We start from the raw sequence: 21,669 nt of genomic DNA on the forward strand, positions 1-21,669 counted from the left end.
TATGCTGGAATTGTTCTGTTATGTAATATAAACTTCCTCAACAGGTTAAACAGTAAAGATGATTCTTGGGAAAGAAGTTTCCTGGTTTGAAATACTTCTAAGGAACTCAAGTTTATTATTAATGGGCGTATCACTAATGGGCGTATCACTAATGGGCGTACCACTTATGGGCGTACCACTAATGGGCGTACCACTAATGGGCGTACCACTAATGGGCGTACCACTAATGGGCGAACCACTAATGGGCGTACCACTAATGGGCGTACCACTAATGGGCGGCGAACTACTAATGGGCGAACCACTAATGGGCGTATCACTAATGGGCGTATCACTAATGGGCGAACTACTAATGGGCGTATCACTAATGGGCGTACCACTAATGGGCGTATCACTAATGGGCGTATCACTAATGGGCGTATCACTAATGGGCGAACTACTAATGGGCGAACTACTAATGGGCGTATCACTAATGGGCGTATCACTAATGGGCGTATCACTAATGGGCGAACTACTAATGGGCGAACTACTAATGGGCGTATCACTAATGGGCGTATCACTAATGGGCGTATCACTAATGGGCGTACCACTAATGGGCGTATCACTAATGGGCGTATCACTAATGGGCGTATCACTAATGGGCGAACTACTAATGGGCGAACTACTAATGGGCGAACTACTAATGGGCGAACCACTAATGGGCGTATCACTAATGGGCAAACTACTAATGGGCGTATCACTAATGGGCGTACCACTAATGGGCGTATCACTAATGGGCGTATCACTAATGGGCGTACCACTAATGGGCGTATCACTAATGGGCGAACTACTAATGGGCGAACTACTAATGGGCGAACTACTAATGGGCGAACTACTAATGGGCGTATCACTAATGGGCGTACCACTAATGGGCGTACCACTAATGGGCGTATCACTAATGGGCGTACTACTAATGGGCGTATCACTAATGGGCGTACTACTAATGGGCGTATTACTAATGGACTGTTAGCCCCCGTACACACGGTCGGAGATTCTGACAACCAAATCCGTCAGAGTAATTCCGGAAGAGGTCCGGAAGTGATGTTGCATACACACGGTCGGACTACGTTGTCGGAAAATCTGATTGTACATAATGTGATGACGTTATTTCGTTAGGATGGGACTATGTTCAGGCTAGTAGCCAATAGCTTTGGTCTAGGAATTTGATCTGAGCATGCGTGGCACTTTGTCCGTCGGAGTAGGCTACACATGATCGGAGTATGTCTGATAGGAGCATTTTGTTGGAAAATTTTACCGGCAAGTTGGAAAAGTTGATCAGTTGGATTTTCCAACGGAAACAGTCCGATGGAGACCACACACAGTCGGAATATCCAACAAAACGGTTTGATAGGAAACATTCCGACGGAATCTCCGACAGTGTGTACAAGGGCTTACAGTCAAATGTTCTGACCTGGTTAAGTATATGGGTTGGGATGGGTTGAGTTGGGTTGGGATGGGATGGGTTGGGATGGGTTGGGTTGGGATGGGTTGGGATGCGTTGGGTTGGGATGGGTTGGGTTGGGATGGGATGGGTTGGGATGGGTTGGGTTGGGTTGGGTTGGGTTGGGTTGGGATGGGTTGGGTTGGGATGGGATGGGATGGGATGGGTTGGGATGGGTTGGGATGGGATGGGTTGGGATGGGTTGGGATGGGTTGGGTTGGGATGGGTTGGGTTGGGTTGGGATGGGTTGGGTTGGGATGGGTTGGGTTGGGTTGGGATGGGTTGGGTTGGGATGGGTTGGGTTGGGTTGGGATGGGTTGGGTTGGGATGGGTTGGGTTGGGTTGGGATGGGATGGGATGGGTTGGGATGGGTTGGGATGGGTTGGGTTGGGATGGGTTGGGATGGGTTGGGTTGGGATGGGTTGGGATGGGTTGGGTTGGGTTGGGATGGGTTGGGTTGGGTTGGGATGGGTTGGGATGGGATGGGTTGGGATGGGTTGGGATGGGTTGGGTTGGGATGGGTTGGGTTGGGTTGGGATGGGATGGGTTGGGTTGGGATGGGTTGGGTTGGGTTGGGATGGGTTGGAGTGTTAACATGCAGTATTAGAGAAAATGGGTCATTTTCGGGGATGGGTGAAGTGGGGGGCTCAGGTAAGAGGTCGGTTAAGTCTTTGGGGTCGGGTAACAGACAGGGATAGGTTGGAGGTCGGGACATTTGGGGGTCTTGTATTATGTTGATGTGATTTGCACTCAGAACCACCACAATGGTTTCCAAACTCCAAAAATGAACATAATGCGGAAACGACCTTTTATCCTTCCCATGACTTGTATCCTTTGATTTTCGGGCAGGTTGATATTATAAGCCAAGCAGAAGGTAATGTAGATGGAAATGGGGGAGCGGCACCGTAGCATGCATTGGTTTCATTATAACAAATGAGGGGGGTTTACCTTAAAGTCGGTGGGCACTTGTAGTTTAGGAGTATTTAATCCTGAGAGCATGTCCAGACCAACAAAGAGCAGAATGGACATGAAGATTGAGAAGTCACTAATAAGTTTACGAAGCTTAAGAAAGCAGCAAAAACCAAAGAGAAGAAGAAGAAGAAGAAGGAATAATAGAGAGACAATTAGTAGATGATATCAAAGACCGAGAAACATCCAAATATTTGTCCTTCATTAAGCCCAACCCTAAAACTTTCTACACCATATTTATCAATAATCTGCCAACCAAAACTCCAACGTCATTGTAGAAGAAACATAATCCCCGATGTCTATAGTACGATAGATGGTCCCCCCCTCCCCCCCTCCAACATGTTTGGATGTACCCCCCCCCCAAATCCCCCCTCCTATATAGTACGATAGATGGTCCCCCCCTCCCCCCCTCCAACATGTTTGGATGTACCCCCCCCCCAATCTACCCTCCTATATAGTAGGATAGATAGTCCCTTCTCACTTCCCTCTCCCTTCCCGCTGCCATATGTTAGGATAGATGGTTCTTCCTCCTTTCCTACTCCCGTCCCTCTCCCATTACTCTCCCATATGGTGGGATAGATGGTTTCCCCTCCCTACCCCCTCCCACATGTTTGGATGTACCCCCCCCCAAATCTCCCCTCCTATATAGTAGGATAAGTGGTTGCCCCCCCATAATCTCCCATACGGTAGGATAGATGGTTTCCCCCCATACTCTCCCATATGGTAGGATAGGTGGTTTCCCCCCATACTCTCCCATATGGTAGGATAGGTGGTTTCCCCCCATACTCTCCCATATGGTAGGATAGGTGGTTGCCCCCCATACTCTCCCATACGGTAGGATAGATGGTTGCCCCCCATACTCTCCCATATGGTAGGATAGGTGGTTGCCCCCCATACTCTCCCATATGGTAGGATAGGTGGTTTCCCCCCATACTCTCCCATATGGTAGGATAGGTGGTTGCCCCCCATACTCTCCCATACGGTAGGATAGATGGTTGCCCCCCATACTCTCCCATATGGTAGGATAGGTGGTTTCCCCCCATACTCTCCCATACGGTAGGATAGGTGGTTTCCCTCCATACTCTCCCATACGGTAGGATAGGTGGTTTCCCTCCATACTCTCCCATATGGTAGGATAGGTGGTTTCCCCCCATACTCTCCCATATGGTAGGATAGATGGTTGCCCCCCATACTCTCCCATGTGGTAGGATAGGTGGTTGCCCCCCATACTCTCCCATATGGTAGGATAGATGGTTGCCCCCCATACTCTCCCATATGGTAGGATAGGTGGTTTCCCCCCATACTCTCCCATATGGTAGGATAGGTGGTTTCCCCTCATACTCGCCCATATGGTAGGATAGGTGGTTGCCCCCCATACTCTCCCATATGGTAGGATAGGTGGTTGCCCCCCATACTCTCCCATATGGTAGGATAGGTGGTTGCCCCCCATACTCTCCCATATGGTAGGATAGGTGGTTGCCCCCCATACTCTCCCATATGGTAGGATAGGTGGTTTCCCCTCATACTCTCCCATATGGTAGGATAGGTGGTTGCCCCTTGCTTCCCCTCCCATATGTTGGGCTGGATGGTTCCCCCTCCCGTATAGTAGGATAGATGCCCCCCCCCATGTAACTGGTTCTAATAAACGACTTCCAGTGACTACTTTATGAAGCACATTGACATGCAGGTTGTCAGGTGAAGTGGAGAGGACAGAAGGAGACAAGAGGGCCAACCTTAATATTATGAGGAACATGCAATTTTGGGGTTTCCAGTTCAAAATAGGCATCCACACCACAGAAGAAGAGGATGACGAAGACTATGGCAAAATCAGCCACCAGGGTGCGCAGCTGAGGAGACAGGTAAGACGGGGGTCAGTACCACGTGCAAGGATAAGGTGGTCTTCACAGTAACTGGTGGTCAATGAACGATAACACAATGAACCCTTCCCCCAACCTTCAGTCAGGACTTACCTTGGTAGGAAAGTATCGGCTGAACTTGAATTTCTTCAGTGTCAGCGTCATGGAGTACGTTCCAAAGAAGAGGATGAAGGACATGAGCGCCAGATCCGGGACGTAACCGCAGGAATTCCCCAGCAGGCTGCCGCCATATTTCAGACATTCCTTCATACTCAGCTGGCTCCAGTCCAAGGCTGTATTATTCATGACATTGTACTTGGAATTCATGTGGGGAAGATAATAACCAGAATAGTTTTAGAACAGCTCGAATCCCGAGGATGGTACTCTGAAGTCACACCTGAAGTTACTCCTGAAGTCACACCTGGAGTCACACCTGGAGTCACTCCTGGAGTCACACCTGGAGTCACACCTGGAGTCAGATCTGGAGTCACACCTGTAGTCAGATCTGGAGTCACACCTGTAGTCAGATCTGGAGTCACACCTGTAGTCAGATCTGGAGTCACACCTGAAGTCACTCCTGAAGTCACTCCTGAAGTGACACCTGAAGTCACTCCTGAAGTCACTCCTGAAGTCACTCCTGAAGTCACTCCTGAAGTCACACCTGAAGTCACACCTGGAGTCGCACCTTAAGTCACACCTGGAGTCACACCTGGAGTCACACCTGGAGTCACACCTGTAGTCAGATTTGTAGTCAGATTTGTAGTCCCACCTGTAGTCACACCCAAAATTACACCTGTAATCACACCCACAGTCACATCTATAGAGACACCTGTATACACATCTGTAGTAACACCCACAGTCACACCCGCAGTAAGATCTGTATTCACACCTGTAATCACATCTGAATACACATCTGGAGTCACACCTGTATACATATATATATACACACACACACGTAAAAACTGTTGGCGCCCTATAAATCTTATATAATAATAATATTATACACCATGGAAACATTCCAGAGCGGTGGCCGTGGTCATTCACTCATAATCTGTTCAGTTTATTCGTCTTCATTTATCAAAAGCTTTAAAAAGTCATCAGACCGCATGACACCAACCACATCGCATGACACCAACCACACCGCATGACACCAACCACGCCGCATGACACCAACCACGCCGCATGACACCAACCACATCGCATGACACCAACCACACCGCATGACACCAACCACGCCGCATGACACCAACCACGCCGCATGACACCAACCACATCGCATGACACCAACCACATCGCATGACACCAACCACGCCGCATGACACCAACCACGCCGCATGACACCAACCACGCCGCATGACACCAACCACGCCGCATGACAACAACCACACCGCATGACAACAACCACACCGCATGACACCAACCACATCGCATGACACCAACCACATCGCATGACAACAACCACGCCGCATGACACCAACCACGCCGCATGACACCAACCACATCGCATGACACCAACCACATCGCATGACACCAACCACGCCGCATGACACCAACCACGCCGCATGACACCAACCACGCCGCATGACACCAACCACGCCGCATGACAACAACCACACCGCATGACAACAACCACACCGCATGACAACAACCACGCCGCATGACACCAACCACGCCGCATGACACCAACCACGCCGCATGACACCAACCACGCCGCATGACACCAACCACGCCGCATGACAACAACCACACCGCATGACAACAACCACGCCGCATGACACCAACCACACCGCATGACACCAACCACGCCGCATGACAACAACCACGCCGCATGACAACAACCACACCGCATGACACCAACCACACCGCATGACAACAACCACACCGCATGACAACAACCACACCGCATGACACCAACCACACCGCATGACACCAACCACACCATCAGCCCCAAGACCTTTGTCAGATTTGCTGAACATTACTTACCAAAGTTGTGTTAGTGTTGTTTGGTGCAAACATGGCTGAAGCATTGAATAAAGTTGTGTTCACTGGGAGAGAGAGAGAGAGATTTGATTCAGTATTTACTTCATACATTTGCTGCAAAATCATTAAAGTATCCTCATGGAAGACATCAGTGGGATACAATGGATGATTCCAATCATGTGATCTAAAGAGGAACTCTAACATGTGTCCATGGTGTGGGACTGTCAATGCAAATAAAGTTGTGAGGTTTTAAGACGTAGGCAGCCTTGGAGTCCATGAGAGAAGCTGAAGAATGGCCCTGGAGACCCACTGAGCTGGTTATATAGGGAGCGCTGGGGTCCCCTGTGCCAGGATGTCCTTCCATACACAACATTCCAATGGGCAATCCATGGGGGGTACCACCAGCACTTGGCATGAAGCCAAACTACATGGGGGGGGGGGGGGTGAAAGAAACTTCTTCACTGGAAATATCCCCTCTGAGACCCCCAATGATCACGGGACGTGTAATTGGGGTCACCAGATCTCAATGTCCAGCTTTAAATTGATTTATAATTTAACAGCTCTAGATCAGAATAGGGATCAATGTGTCCACATTCCCCATCAATGGATCCTATGAGGGGTCTACACATGACTATAGAGGAGGTTCAATGGATCCTATGAGTGTCTACACATGACTATAGAGGAGGTTCAATGGATCCTATGAGGGGTCTACACATGACTATAGAGGAGGTTCAATGGATCCTATGAGTGTCTACACATGACTATAGAGGAGGTTCAATGGATCCTATGAGTGTCTACACATGACTATAGAGGAGGTTCAATGGATCCTATGAGTGTCTACACATGACTATAGAGGAGGTTCAATGGATCCTATGAGGGGTCTACACATGACTATAGAGGAGGTTCAATGGATCCTGTGAGGGGTCTACACATGACTATAGAGGAGGTTCAATGGATCCTATGAGGGGTCTACACATGACTATAGAGGAGGTTCAATGGATCCTATGAGGGGTCTACACATGACTATAGAGGAGGTTCAATGGATCCTATGAGGGGTCTACACATGACTATAGAGGAGGTTCAATGGATCCTATGAGGGGTCTACACATGACTATAGAGGAGGTTCAATGGATCCTATGAGGGGTCTACACATGACTATAGAGGAGGTTCAATGGATCCTGTGAGGGGTCTACACATGACTATAGAGGAGGTTCAATGGATCCTATGAGGGGTCTACACATGACTATAGAGGAGGTTCAATGGATCCTGTGAGGGGTCTACACATGACTATAGAGGAGGTTCAATGGATCCTGTGAGGGGTCTACACATGACTATAGAGGAGGTTCAATGGATCCCATGATCCATAGAGTCAATGGATCATACCAGTGTCAATACATGACTATAGAGGAGATCCGGTGGATCCTATGAGGTTCTGTCTACACATGACTATAGAGGAGATCCGGTGGATCCTATGAGGGTCTGTCTACACATGTCTACAGAGATTCAGTGTATCCTATGAGAATCCACACATGGCTATCAGCCCTTGTACACACTGTCGGAGAATCCGTCGGAATGTTTCCTATCGGACCGTGTTGTCGGATAATCTGACTGTGTGTGGTCTCCATCGGACTGATTCCGTCTGACCAAATTTTCCAACTTGCTGGAAATATTTTCAGACAAAATGCTCCTATCGGACATACTCCGATCATGTGTAGCCTACTCCGACGCACAAAGTGCCACACATGCTCAGATCAAATTCCTACACCAAAGCTATTGGCTACTAGTCTGAATGTAGTCCCATCGTAATGAAATAACGTCATCACGTTCTGAACGATCGGATTTTCCCGACAACTTTGTCCAGCCGTGTGTATGCAACAGTTTGGGACAAAATTCGTCAGATTTGGTTGTCGGACTGTCCGACCCGTGTGTACAGGGGCTTAAAGGAGATTTGGTGGATCCTATGAGGGTCTACACATGACGATAGAGGAGGCGGTACACACACATTGTCCAGAAATACTTACAGATGAGGAGCAGCCAGAGAAGAGCGATGCGGGGAATAAGGAGAGATGTGGCAGATATCAGTTACACGTGTTATACACAATCCACATTGACCAGAAAACGGGCAATCATTTCCTTTCTGTTTTTTGGCATCTCAGGTGAGGTGACATGTTGGTGGTACGTGGTTAGCGTGTATGTTGGTGGTACGTGGTTAGCGTGTATGTTGGTGGTACCTGGTTAGCGTGTAGGTTGGTGGTACGTGGTTAGCGTGTAGGTTGGTGGTACGTGGTTAGCGTGTAGGTTGGTGGTACGTGGTTAGCGTGTAGGTTGGTGGTACGTGGTTAGCGTGTAGGTTGGTGGTACGTGGTTAGCGTGTAGGTTGGTGGTACGTGGTTAGCGTGTAGGTTGGTGGTACGTGGTTAGCGTGTATGTTGGTGGTACGTGGTTAGCATGTAGGTTGGTGGTACGTGGTTAGCGTGTAGGTTGGTGGTACCTGGTTAGCGTGTATGTTGGTGGTACCTGGTTAGCGTGTATGTTGGTGGTACCTGGTTAGCGTGTAGGTTGGTGGTACGTGGTTAGCGTGTAGGTTGGTGGTACGTGGTTAGCGTGTAGGTTGGTGGTACGTGGTTAGCGTGTAGGTTGGTGGTACGTGGTTAGCGTGTATGTTGGTGGTACGTGGTTAGCGTGTAGGTTGGTGGTACGTGGTTAGCGTGTAGGTTGGTGGTACGTGGTTAGCGTGTAGGTTGGTGGTACGTGGTTAGCGTGTAGGTTGGTGGTACGTGGTTAGCGTGTATGCTGGTGGTATGTGGTTAGTGTGTAGGTTGGTGGTACGTGGTTAGCGTGTAGGTTGGTGGTACGTGGTTAGCGTGTATGTTGGTGGTACCTGGTTAGCGTGTAGGTTGGTGGTATGTGGTTAGCGTGTATGTTGGTGGTACGTGGTTAGCGTGTATGTTGGTGGTACGTGGTTAGCGTGTAGGTTGGTGGTACGTGGTTAGCGTGTATGTTGGTGGTACCTGGTTAGCGTGTATGTTGGTGGTACCTGGTTAGCGTGTAGGTTGGTGGTACCTGGTTAGCGTGTAGGTTGGTGGTACCTGGTTAGCGTGTAGGTTGGTGGTACCTGGTTAGCGTGTAGGTTGGTGGTACCTGGTTAGCGTGTATGTTGGTGGTACGTGGTTAGCGTGTATGTTGGTGGTACCTGGTTAGCGTGTAGGTTGGTGGTACGTGGTTAGCGTGTAGGTTGGTGGTACGTGGTTAGCGTGTAGGTTGGTGGTACGTGGTTAGCGTGTATGTTGGTGGTACCTGGTTAGCGTGTAGGTTGGTGGTACCTGGTTAGCGTGTAGGTTGGTGGTACCTGGTTAGCGTGTAGGTTGGTGGTACCTGGTTAGCGTGTAGGTTGGTGGTACGTGGTTAGCGTGTATGTTGGTGGTACCTGGTTAGCGTGTAGGTTGGTGGTACCTGGTTAGCGTGTAGGTTGGTGGTACCTGGTTAGCGTGTAGGTTGGTGGTACCTGGTTAGCGTGTAGGTTGGTGGTACGTGGTTAGCGTGTATGTTGGTGGTACCTGGTTAGCGTGTAGGTTGGTGGTACGTGGTTAGCGTGTAGGTTGGTGGTACGTGGTTAGCGTGTATGTTGGTGGTACGTGGTTAGCGTGTATGTTGGTGGTACCTGGTTAGCGTGTAGGTTGGTGGTACCTGGTTAGCGTGTAGGTTGGTGGTACCTGGTTAGCGTGTAGGTTGGTGGTACCTGGTTAGCGTGTAGGTTGGTGGTACCTGGTTAGCGTGTAGGTTGGTGGTACGTGGTTAGCGTGTATGTTGGTGGTACGTGGTTAGCGTGTATGTTGGTGGTACCTGGTTAGCGTGTAGGTTGGTGGTATGTGGTTAGCGTGTATGTTGGTGGTACGTGGTTAGAACCCACGTCTGTTTTCTATCAGAAGATCCCCCCCCTCTCTCTGTTCTGGTGACCATTGTCAATGGAACTGAGTGACTGGAAATCCAACATTAAGGGGGGTAATTTTCCCAGGGCCGGATCTGGGGGGCTTTATCCAGGGTGGGATCTAGGGGGGTGAGGGGGGCGTTAACCCTTTCCTACCCCACCCACAAATAAAAAGAAAAGAAAACATTCCATAAAGATCATGCGATAAGAGCCGCCATGTTGTCCATAGCTACCAATCAGATTGCACACAGACAGTTCATCTTTCAGAAACCTCCATAGACAAGACCCCGGCGGCTCTCCTTTATAATCTAAGAAGGTTTCTATAGAATGAACTGTGTGCCCCCAGCAGCCAATCAGATGCCGGCTTTCATTGGCCATGTTCCCCTGATTGGTTGTCGGGATGTCGTGTTAAAGGAAAAGCGTTGTTATTATGTTGTAGATGTAACAAAGAATGTGATTGGCCGCTGTGGGCGGGAGCAGAAGAAGGGGTCCACTGACCTGGGTCCGGGGCCACACATTCGCAGCGGTAGGTGGTGACGTAGTCCGGCTTGAAGTCGGAGTTGATGGGATAATACTTGAAGGAGCCGATCATCTTCTTAATGGCGTCATAAATGAAGATGAAGCTGATGAGTGTAGAGAATCCCTCCTCGGTGAAACGCGTAATGTACTTAATAATGAAGCTGGCGTCTGTGGCCACCAGAATAAGGCACTGCAGGGCTGAATGAAGGCCGATCCACAGGCGGAATTCCATGTAGTCTATATCATTACTCCTACAAGAGAACCTACCGTTATACCGAGCAGGAAAAAGTATTCATACCCCCCGACATTCCCCACATTTTCTTACATCCAAAACCATAAATGTATTTTATTGGGATTTTATGTGAGGGACCAACACAAAGTGTCACATAATTGTGAAGTGGAAGGAAAATGATACAAATAAATATGTGAAAAGTGTGGGGGAGGGGCATTTGTATGGCGCCCCCTTTACTCTGATACCCCTAACTAAAATCTAGAGGGACCAATTGCCTTCAGAATCACCTAATTAGTAAATAGAGCCCACCTGTGTGTCATTTCATCTCAGTATAAATACAGCTGTTCTGTGAAGCCCTCAGAGGATTGTTAGAGAACCTTAGTGAACAAACAGCATCATGAAGGCCAAGGAACACACCAGACAGGTCAGGGATGAAGTTGTGGAGAAGTATAAAGCAGGGTTGGGTTATAATAAAATCTCCCAAGCTTTGACCATCTCACAGAGCTCTGTTCAATCCATCATCGGAAAATGGAAAGAGTATGGGCACAACCGCAAACCTACCAAGACATGGCCGTCCACCTAAACTGACCGGACCGGGCAAGGAGAGCATTCATCAGAGAAGAGCCAAGAGGTCCATGGTGACTCTGGAGGAGCTGCAGAGATCCACAGCTCAGGGGGGAGAATCTGTCCACAGGACAACTATTAGTCGTCTCTCCACAAATCTGCCCTTTATGGAAGAGTGACAAGAAGAAAGACATTGGAGAAAGAAAGTCATAAGAAGTCCTGTTTGTAGTTTGTGAGAAGCCATGTGGGGGAGGGGGCAGCAAACATGTGGAAGAAGGTGATCTGGTCAGAGGAGACCAAAATTCTACTTTATGTCCTAAAAGTAAAACGCTATGTGTGGGGAAAACTAACACCGCCCATCCCCCGAACACACCATCCCCACCGTGAGACATGGTGGTGGCAGCATCATGTGGTGGGGATGGTTTTCTTCAGCAGGGACAGGGAAGCTGGTCAGAGTTGATGGGAAGATGGATGGAGACAAATACAGGACAATCTTAGAAGAAAACCTGTTAGAGTCGGCAGAAGACTTGAGACCGGGGCGGAGGTTCCCCTTCCAGCAGGACAACGACCCGAAACATCCAGCCAGAGCTACAATGGAATGGTTTACATCAAAGCATATTCATGTGTTAGAATGGCCCAGTCACAGTCCAGACCTAAATCCCATTGAGAATCTGTGGCAAGACTTGAAAATTGCTGATCACAGACGCTCTCCATCCAATCTGACAGAGCTTGAGATATTTTACAGAGAAGAAGAATGGGCAGAAATGTTCTCTCTAGATGGGCAAAGCTGGTAGAGACACCCCCAAAAAGACTTGTAGAGAAAGGGGGTTCTACAAAGTATTGACTCCGGGGGGCGCCATACAAATGCCCCTCCCCCCACACTTTTCACAGATTTATTTGTATCATTTTCCTTCCACTTCACAATTATGTGACACTTTGTGTTGGTCCCTCACATAAAATCCCAATAAAATATATTTATGGTTTTCTAGATGTAACAAAATGTGGGGAATGTCAGGGGGTATGAATACTTTTTCCAGGTGCTGTACTATATTCATGTGGGAGAACTCCGGGCAGAAGACCTGAGGACCATTCTGTCTCTCGATAGCACATGCAGCACAGCTAGTTGGCCCCTTTTACTGCTTCTCCCTCTCCCAGTCTGAGCTGTGTTGTACGGGGGATTATGAGAGGCGGATAGCAGTGAGGGGCAATTACCACTCACATTACCAATACATGAAATCATTCAGCGCACATGAGCCAATCAGCTTCTACCTTCTACTTCTTCAATGAAGCTGATTGGTTTCTATGCAGATTCTGTACAAGGGGGGAGGGGATCTCACCCTGCTCCGGGCAGAACCAGAGAACCTTCTGCTACCTATCGCCCCCAACCAGGGACCCCATCCAGGGACCCCATCCATAGATCACACCTACCGCCCCCAACCAGAGACCCCATCCAGGGACCCCATCCATAGATCACACCTACCGCCCCCAACCAGAGACCCCATCCAGGGACCCCATCCATAGATCACACCTACCGCCCCCAACCAGAGACCCCATCCAGGGACCCCATCCATAGATCACACCTACCGCCCCCAACCAGAGACCCCATCCAGAGACCCCATCCAGGGACCCCATCCAGGGACCCCATCCATAGATCACACCTACCGCCCCCAACCAGAGACCCCATCCAGGGACCCCATCCATAGATCACACCTACCGCCCCCAACCAGAGACCCCATCCAGGGACCCCATCCATAGATCACACCTACCGCCCCCAACCAGAGACCCCATCCAGGGACCCCATCCATAGATCACACCTACCGCCCCCAACCAGAGACCCCATCCAGAGACCCCATCCAGGGACCCCATCCAGGGACCCCATCCAGGGACCCCATCCATAGATCACACCTATCGCCCCCAACCAGAGACCCCATCCAGGGACCCCATCCATAGATCACACCTACCGCCCCCAACCAGAGACCCCATCCAGGGACCCCATCCATAGATCACACCTACCGCCCCCAACCAGAGACCCCATCCAGAGACCCCATCCAGGGACCCCATCCAGGGACCCCATCCATAGATCACACCTATCGCCCCCAACCAGAGACCCCATCCAGGGACCCCATCCATAGATCACACCTATCGCCCCCAACCAGAGACCCCATCCAGGGACCCCATCCATAGATCACATCTATCGACCCCATGCAGAGAACTCATCCATAAACTCCACCCATAGACTCCATCCAGAGACCCCACCCACAGACCCCATCAATACATCTCCTCAGACCCCATTCATAGACTTCGCCTAGAGGCGATTCAGTTCGCATTGTGCGCTATACAAGTATTTCATTCATCCATACAGTATGTAGACAGAAGAAATACTCCTGGGCTCGGAGGACGTTTATCGTGTGAGAAGTTGTACTGTATATAACCACTAACTGAAGATGATACTGCGTGTCCCGCGGCCCAGACTGACCGGGGGTCTGAGGGAGGCTGTGTGGAAAGGATGAATGCAAGGCGTGTGATCAAACACTAGTAGCAAAATTATACAGTTTCTTCATGAACAATAACATACAGGAAAAAATCAATATATAAATAATACTACGTATCGTAAAAAGTGGGGTTACAAAGTATACACTAGAGGGTTAGAAACTGGACATGCCCATACAGGGGCCAATTCTTAAAAATAGGTTGACGCGTTTCGAGGATAACCTCTTCATCAGAACCTTGAGATCAAGAATACAGTCTGTATACACAGGGGGACCGACATGGTCAACAAGCCGAGGAGTGGCTAGAAGGGGGAAGGGGGAAGGGGGAAGGGAGATGTATTGTGTGATGAAGAATTCAAAGGGAACCAATTACTCATCACACAATACATCTCCCTTCCCCCTTCTAGACACTCCTCCACTTGTTGTTCAAGGTTCTGATGAAGAGGTTATCCTCGAAACGCGTCAACCTATTTTTAAGAATTGGCCCCTGTATGGGCATGTCCAGTTTTTAACCCTCTAGTGTATACTTTGTAACCCCACTTTTTACGATACGTATTATTATTTATATATTGATTTTTTCATGTATGTCTTTTATTGTTCATGAAGAAACTGTATAATATTGCTACTAACATTGGATCACATGCCTTGTATTCATCCTTTCCACACGCCATCCATACAGTACATCGCACCCCATCCAAAGACCCCATCCAAAGACCCCATCCATAGACCCCATCCATAGACCCCATCCATAGACCCCATCCATAGACCCCATCCATATCCCATTCATAGACCCCATCCATAGACCCCATCCGTATCCCATTCATAGAACACATCCATAGACCCCATCCATATCCCATTCATAGATCACATCCATAGACCCCATCCATAGACCCCATCCGTATCCCATTCATAGATCACATCCAAAGACCCCATCCATATCCCATTCATAGATCACATCCATAGACCCCATCCATAGACCCCATCCGTATCCCATTCATAGAACACATCCATAGACCCCATCCATAGACCCCATCCATATCCCATTCATAGATCACATCCATAGACCCCATCCATAGACCCCATCCATATCCCATTCATAGATCACATCCATAGACCCCATCCATAGACCCCATCCATATCCCATTCATAGATCACATCCAAAGACCCCATCCATATCCCATTCATAGATCACATCCATAGACCCCATCCATAGACCCCATCCGTATCCCATTCATAGAACACATCCATAGACCCCATCCATAGACCCCATCCATATCCCATTCATAGATCACATCCATAGACCCCATCCATAGACCCCATCCATATCCCATTCATAGACCCCATCCAAAGACCCCATCCGTATCCCATTCATAGATCACATCCATAGACCCCATCCGTATCCCATTCATAGATCACATCCATAGACCCCATCCATATCCCATTCATAGATAACATCCATAGACCCCATCCAAAGACCCCATCCGTATCCCATTCATAGATCACATCCATAGACCCCATCCAAAGACCCCATCCGTATCCCATTCATAGACCCCATCCAAAGACCCCATCCGTATCCCATTCATAGATCACATCCATAGACCCCATCCATAGACCCCATCCATAGACCCCATCCATATCCCATTCATAGATAACATCCATAGACCCCATCCAAAGACCCCATCCGTATCCCATTCATAGATCACATCCATAGACCCCATCCAAAGACCCCATCCGTATCCCATTCATAGACCCCATCCAAAGACCCCATCCGTATCCCATTCATAGATCACATCCATAGACCCCATCCATAGACCCCATCCATAGACCCCATCCATATCCCATTCATAGATCACATCCATAGACCCCATCCAAAGACCCCATCCGTATCCCATTCATAGACCCCATCCGTATCCCATTCATAGATCACATCCATAGACCCCATCCATAGACCCCATCCATAGACCCCATCCATATCCCATTCATAGATCACATCCATAGACCCCATCCAAAGACCCCATCCATATCCCATTCATAGATCACATCCATAGACCCCATCCAAAGACCCCATCCATATCCCATTCATAGATCACATCCATAGACCCCATCCATAGACCCCATTCATAGACCCCATCCAAAGACCCCATCCGTATCCCATTCATAGATCACATCCATAGACCCCATCCATAGACCCCATCCATAGACCCCATCCATATCCCATTCATAGATCACATCCATAGACCCCATCCAAAGACCCCATCCGTATCCCATTCATAGACCCCATCCGTATCCCATTCATAGATCACATCCATAGACCCCATCCATAGACCCCATCCATATCCCATTCATAGATCACATCCATAGACCCCATCCATATCCCATTCATAGATCACATCCATAGACCCCATCCAAAGACCCCATCCGTATCCCATTCATAGACCCCATCCAAAGACCCCATCCGTATCCCATTCATAGATCACATCCATAGACCCCATCCATAGACCCCATCCATAGACCCCATCCATATCCCATTCATAGATCACATCCATAGACCCCATCCATAGACCCCATCCATAGACCCCATCCATAGACCCCATCCATATCCCATTCATAGATCACATCCAAAGACCCCATCCGTATCCCATTCATAGATCACATCCATATCCCATTCATAGATCACATCCATAGACCCCATCCATATCCCATTCATAGATCACATCCATAGACCCCATCCGTATCCCATTCATAGATCACATCCATAGACCCCATCCGTATCCCATTCATAGATCACATCCATAGACCCCATCCATATCCCATTCATAGATCACATCCATAGACCCCATCCATACAGTACATCACATTGCAAACATAGACCCCATCCATAGACCCCATCCATATCCCATTCATAGACCCTATCTGTATCCCATTCATAGATCACACCCATAGACCCCATCCGTATCACATCCATAGACCCCATCCGTATCCCATTCATAGACCCCATCCGTATCCCATTCATAGACCCCATCCGTATCCCATTCATAGACCCCATCCGTATCCCATTCATAGACCCCATCCGTATCCCATTCATAGACCCCATCCGTATCCCATTCATAGACCCCATCCTTATCCCATACATAGGCTCCATCCATACATTGCAAACCCCTTCATATATTCCATCCATAAACTCCATCCAAACACCCATTTCACGAGCTCCATCCAAAAATTGCAAACATAGATCCCATTCATTGACACCATCCACAGACCCCATCTATCAACACCACTCACAGACCCCCTCCACAGACCCCACCCATAAATCCTATCCATAGTTCAGTGTGATCTGGTGGATTGATCTCCTAGGAGGGTGTATGACATCACTAGGAATCACATGACCATGGCGGATTGAATATTTATTGGGCGCAGTGCTGTGCGGGGGAGGGGGAGGATTCCACTTACTTGCTGAAGTCAAACAGAAGTTTCTCGAAGATGAGGATGGGGCCGGTGCTGCTCAGGATGATGAGAGGTTGTCCAGCAAACAGACAAAACACGGAACCCGTCATTGCTGTGCCCAGGAAGCTCTCCATCACCCCCTGCCGAGGCAAAACACATCATGTGACCCATACAGCATGGACTGGGGGAAGGGGGGCAAAACACGCATCACATGACTGGGGGGGTGAAACATGTCACATGACTGGACCAGGAGAGGGGGAGGGGGGCAAAATACACATCACATGACTGGTGCAACATGGATCTGGGGAGGGGGGCAAAATACACATCACATGACTGGTGCAACATGGATCAGGGGAGGGGGGCAAAACATGTCACATGACAGGTGCAACATGGATCGGGGGAGGGGGGCAAAACCATTAAAATAAATAAAGAGGAATGGGAGCTGCCATCGTTGTTACCGGTCATACATGAATGATGAGGACACGTCATCTGTTTGGTCTCTCTGCTCCCGTTTGCCTCCAAATTACCTGAACGCTTCTCCACAACTCCTACCTCATAACAACAACCTCCTCGATCCTCTACATTCCAGATCCCCCCACCGACATTCCACCGAAACCGCCCCACCGACATTCCACCGAAACCGCCCCCCCAACATTCCACCGAAACCGCCCCCCCAACATTCCACCGAAACCGCCCCCCCAACATTCCACCGAAACCGCCCCACCAACATTCCACCGAAACCGCCCCACCGACATTCCACCGAAACCGCCCCACCAACATTCCACCGAAACCGCCCCACTAAGACTCACCAACAAACTACTATCTGCTATACTATTGGACCTTTCTGCTGCCTTTGATACTATTGACCACCTGCTCCCCCTCAATATACTCCCTCAGCCTCCGCTCTTTCCTGCTCCCCCTCAATATACTCCCTCAGCCTCCGCTCTTTCCTGCTCCTCCTCAATATACTCCCTCAGCCTCCGCTCTTTCCTGCTCCCCCTCAATATACTCCCTCAGCCTCCACTCTTTCCTGGTCCCCCTCAATATACTCCCTCAGCCTCCGCTCTTTCCTGGTTCTCCTCAATATACTCCCTCAGCCTCCACTCTTTCCTGCTCCCCCTCAATATACTCCCTCAGCCTCCGCTCTTTCCTGTTCCTCCTCAATATACTCCCTCAGCCTCCGCTCTTTCCTGCTCCCCCTCAATATACTCCCTCAGCCTCCGCTCTTTCCTGCTCCTCCTCAATATACTCCCTCAGCCTCCGCTCTTTCCTGTTCCTCCTCAATATACCCCCTCAGCCTCCGCTCTTTCCTGCTCCCCCTCAATATACTCCCTCAGCCTCCGCTCTTTCCTGCTCCTCCTCAATATACTCCCTCAGCCTCCACTCTTTCCTGCTCCCCCTCAATATACTCCCTCAGCCTCCACTCTTTCCTGCTCCCCCTCAATATACTCCCTCAGCCTCCGCTCTTTCCTGTTCCTCCTCAATATACTCCCTCAGCCTCCGCTCTTTCCTGCTCCCCCTCAATATACTCCCTCAGCCTCCGCTCTTTCCTGTTCCTCCTCAATATACTCCCTCAGCCTCCGCTCTTTCCTGTTCCTCCTCAATATACCCCCTCAGCCTCCGCTCTTTCCTGTTCCTCCTCAATATACTCCCTCAGCCTCCGCTCTTTCCTGCTCCCCCTCAATATACTCCCTCAGCCTCCGCTCTTTCCTGTTCCTCCTCAATATACCCCCTCAGCCTCCGCTCTTTCCTGTTCCTCCTCAATATACTCCCTCAGCCTCCGCTCTTTCCTGCTCCCCCTCAATATACTCCCTCAGCCTCCGCTCTTTCCTGTTCCTCCTCAATATACTCCCTCAGCCTCCGCTCTTTCCTGGTCCTCCTCAATATACTCCCTCAGCCTCCGCTCTTTCCTGCTCCTCCTCAATATACTCCCTCAGCCTCCACTCTTTCCTGGTCCTCCTCAATATACTCCCTCAGCCTCCGCTCTTTCCTGGTCCTCCTCAATATACTCCCTCAGCCTCCACTCTTTCCTGGTCCTCCTCAATATACTCCCTCAGCCTCCGCTCTTTCCTGGTCCTCCTCAATATACTCCCTCAGCCTCCGCTCTTTCCTGCTCCCCCTCAATATACTCCCTCAGCCTCCGCTCTTTCCTGCTCCTCCTCAATATACTCCCTCAGCCTCCGCTCTTTCCTGGTCCCCCTCAATATACTCCCTCAGCCTCCGCTCTTTCCTGCTCCCCCTCAATATACTCCCTCAGCCTCCGCTCTTTCCTGCTCCCCCTCAATATACTCCCTCAGCCTCCACTCTTTCCTGGTCCTCCTCAATATACTCCCTCAGCCTCCGCTCTTTCCTGCTCCTCCTCAATATACTCCCTCAGCCTCCGCTCTTTCCTGCTCCCCCTCAATATACTCCCTCAGCCTCCGCTCTTTCCTGGTCCTCCTCAATATACTCCCTCAGCCTCCGCTCTTTCCTGGTCCCCCTCAATATACTCCCTCAGCCTCCGCTCTTTCCTGCTCCCCCTCAATATACTCCCTCAGCCTCCGCTCTTTACTGGTCCCCCTCAATATACTCCCTCAGCCTCCGCTCTTTCCTGCTCCTCCTCAATATACTCCCTCAGCCTCCGCTCTTTCCTGCTCCCCCTCAATATACCCCCTCAGCCTCCACTCTTTCCTGCTCCCCCTCAATATACTCCCTCAGCCTCCACTCTTTCCTGCTCCCCCTCAATATACTCCCTCAGCCTCCGCTCTTTCCTGCTCCCCCTCAATATACTCCCTCAGCCTCCGCTCTTTCCTGCTCCTCCTCAATATACTCAGCCTCCGCTCTTTCCTGGTCCTCAATATACTCCCTCAGCCTCCGCTCTTTCCTGGTCCCCCTCAATATACCCCCTCAGCCTCCGCTCTTTACTGGTCCCCCTCAATATACTCCCTCAGCCTCCGCTCTTTCCTGCTCCTCCTCAATATACTCCCTCAGCCTCCGCTCTTTCCTGGTCCCCCTCAATATACCCCCTCAGCCTCCGCTCTTTCCTGCTCCCCCTCAATATACCCCCTCAGCCTCCGCTCTTTCCTGCTCCCCCTCAATATACTCCCTCAGCCTCCGCTCTTTCCTGGTCCCCCTCAATATACCCCCTCAGCCTCCGCTCTTTCCTGCTCCCCCTCAATATACCCCCTCAGCCTCCGCTCTTTCCTGCTCCCCCTCAATATACTCCCTCAGCCTCCGCTCTTTCCTGCTCCCCCTCAATATACTCCCTTAGCCTCCGCTCTTTCCTGCTCCCCCTCAATATACTCCCTCAGCCTCCGCTCTTTCCTGCTCCTCCTCAATATACTCCCTCAGCCTCCGCTCTTTCCTGCTCCTCCTCAATATACTCCCTCAGCCTCCACTCTTTCCTGCTCCCCCTCAATATACTCCCTCAGCCTCCGCTCTTTCCTGCTCCCCCTCAATATACTCCCTCAGCCTCCGCTCTTTCCTGCTCCCCCTCAATATACTCCCTCAGCCTCCACTCTTTCCTGGTCCTCCTCAATATACTCCCTCAGCCTCCGCTCTTTCCTGCTCCCCCTCAATATACTCCCTCAGCCTCCGCTCTTTACTGGTCCCCCTCAATATACTCCCTCAGCCTCCGCTCTTTCCTGCTCCTCCTCAATATACTCCCTCAGCCTCCGCTCTTTCCTGCTCCCCCTCAATATACCCCCTCAGCCTCCACTCTTTCCTGCTCCCCCTCAATATACTCCCTCAGCCTCCACTCTTTCCTGGTCCTCCTCAATATACTCCCTCAGCCTCCGCTCTTTCCTGGTCCCCCTCAATATACCCCCTCAGCCTCCGCTCTTTACTGGTCCCCCTCAATATACCCCCTCAGCCTCCGCTCTTTCCTGCTCCCCCTCAATATACTCCCTCAGCCTCCGCTCTTTCCTGGTCCCCCTCAATATACCCCCTCAGCCTCCGCTCTTTCCTGCTCCCCCTCAATATACCCCCTCAGCCTCCGCTCTTTCCTGCTCCCCCTCAATATACTCCCTCAGCCTCCGCTCTTTCCTGCTCCCCCTCAATATACCCCCTCAGCCTCCGCTCTTTCCTGCTCCCCCTCAATATACTCCCTCAGCCTCCGCTCTTTCCTGCTCCCCCTCAATATACTCCCTCAGCCTCCGCTCTTTCCTGCTCCTCCTCAATATACTCCCTCAGCCTCCGCTCTTTCCTGCTCCTCCTCAATATACTCCCTCAGC

At 50.2% G+C, this 21,669-nt stretch overlaps 1 protein-coding gene across 1 annotated transcript in view; it reads right to left on the bottom strand.

The window, feature by feature from the left end:
* LOC143973613 (electrogenic sodium bicarbonate cotransporter 4-like) overlaps positions 1–21,669 on the bottom strand; it is a 193,600-nt gene that overhangs the window by 12,316 nt on the left and 159,615 nt on the right. Inside the window, exons 15-20 of the mRNA XM_077474470.1 lie at positions 17,465–17,598; positions 10,709–10,980; positions 6,286–6,347; positions 4,417–4,617; positions 4,180–4,293; positions 2,426–2,539 (exon numbers count right to left, since the gene is read on the bottom strand). Of these exons, the coding sequence (XP_077330596.1) occupies positions 2,426–2,539; positions 4,180–4,293; positions 4,417–4,617; positions 6,286–6,347; positions 10,709–10,980; positions 17,465–17,598 (897 nt within the window). The remainder of the gene's footprint in view (positions 1–2,425; positions 2,540–4,179; positions 4,294–4,416; positions 4,618–6,285; positions 6,348–10,708; positions 10,981–17,464; positions 17,599–21,669) is intronic.

This window comes from Lithobates pipiens, unplaced genomic scaffold (genome assembly GCF_037356315.1).
Source record: "Lithobates pipiens isolate NorthernLeopardFrog02 unplaced genomic scaffold, aLitPip1_a1.2 Scaffold_86, whole genome shotgun sequence".
Lineage (NCBI taxonomy): Eukaryota > Metazoa > Chordata > Amphibia > Anura > Ranidae > Lithobates > Lithobates pipiens.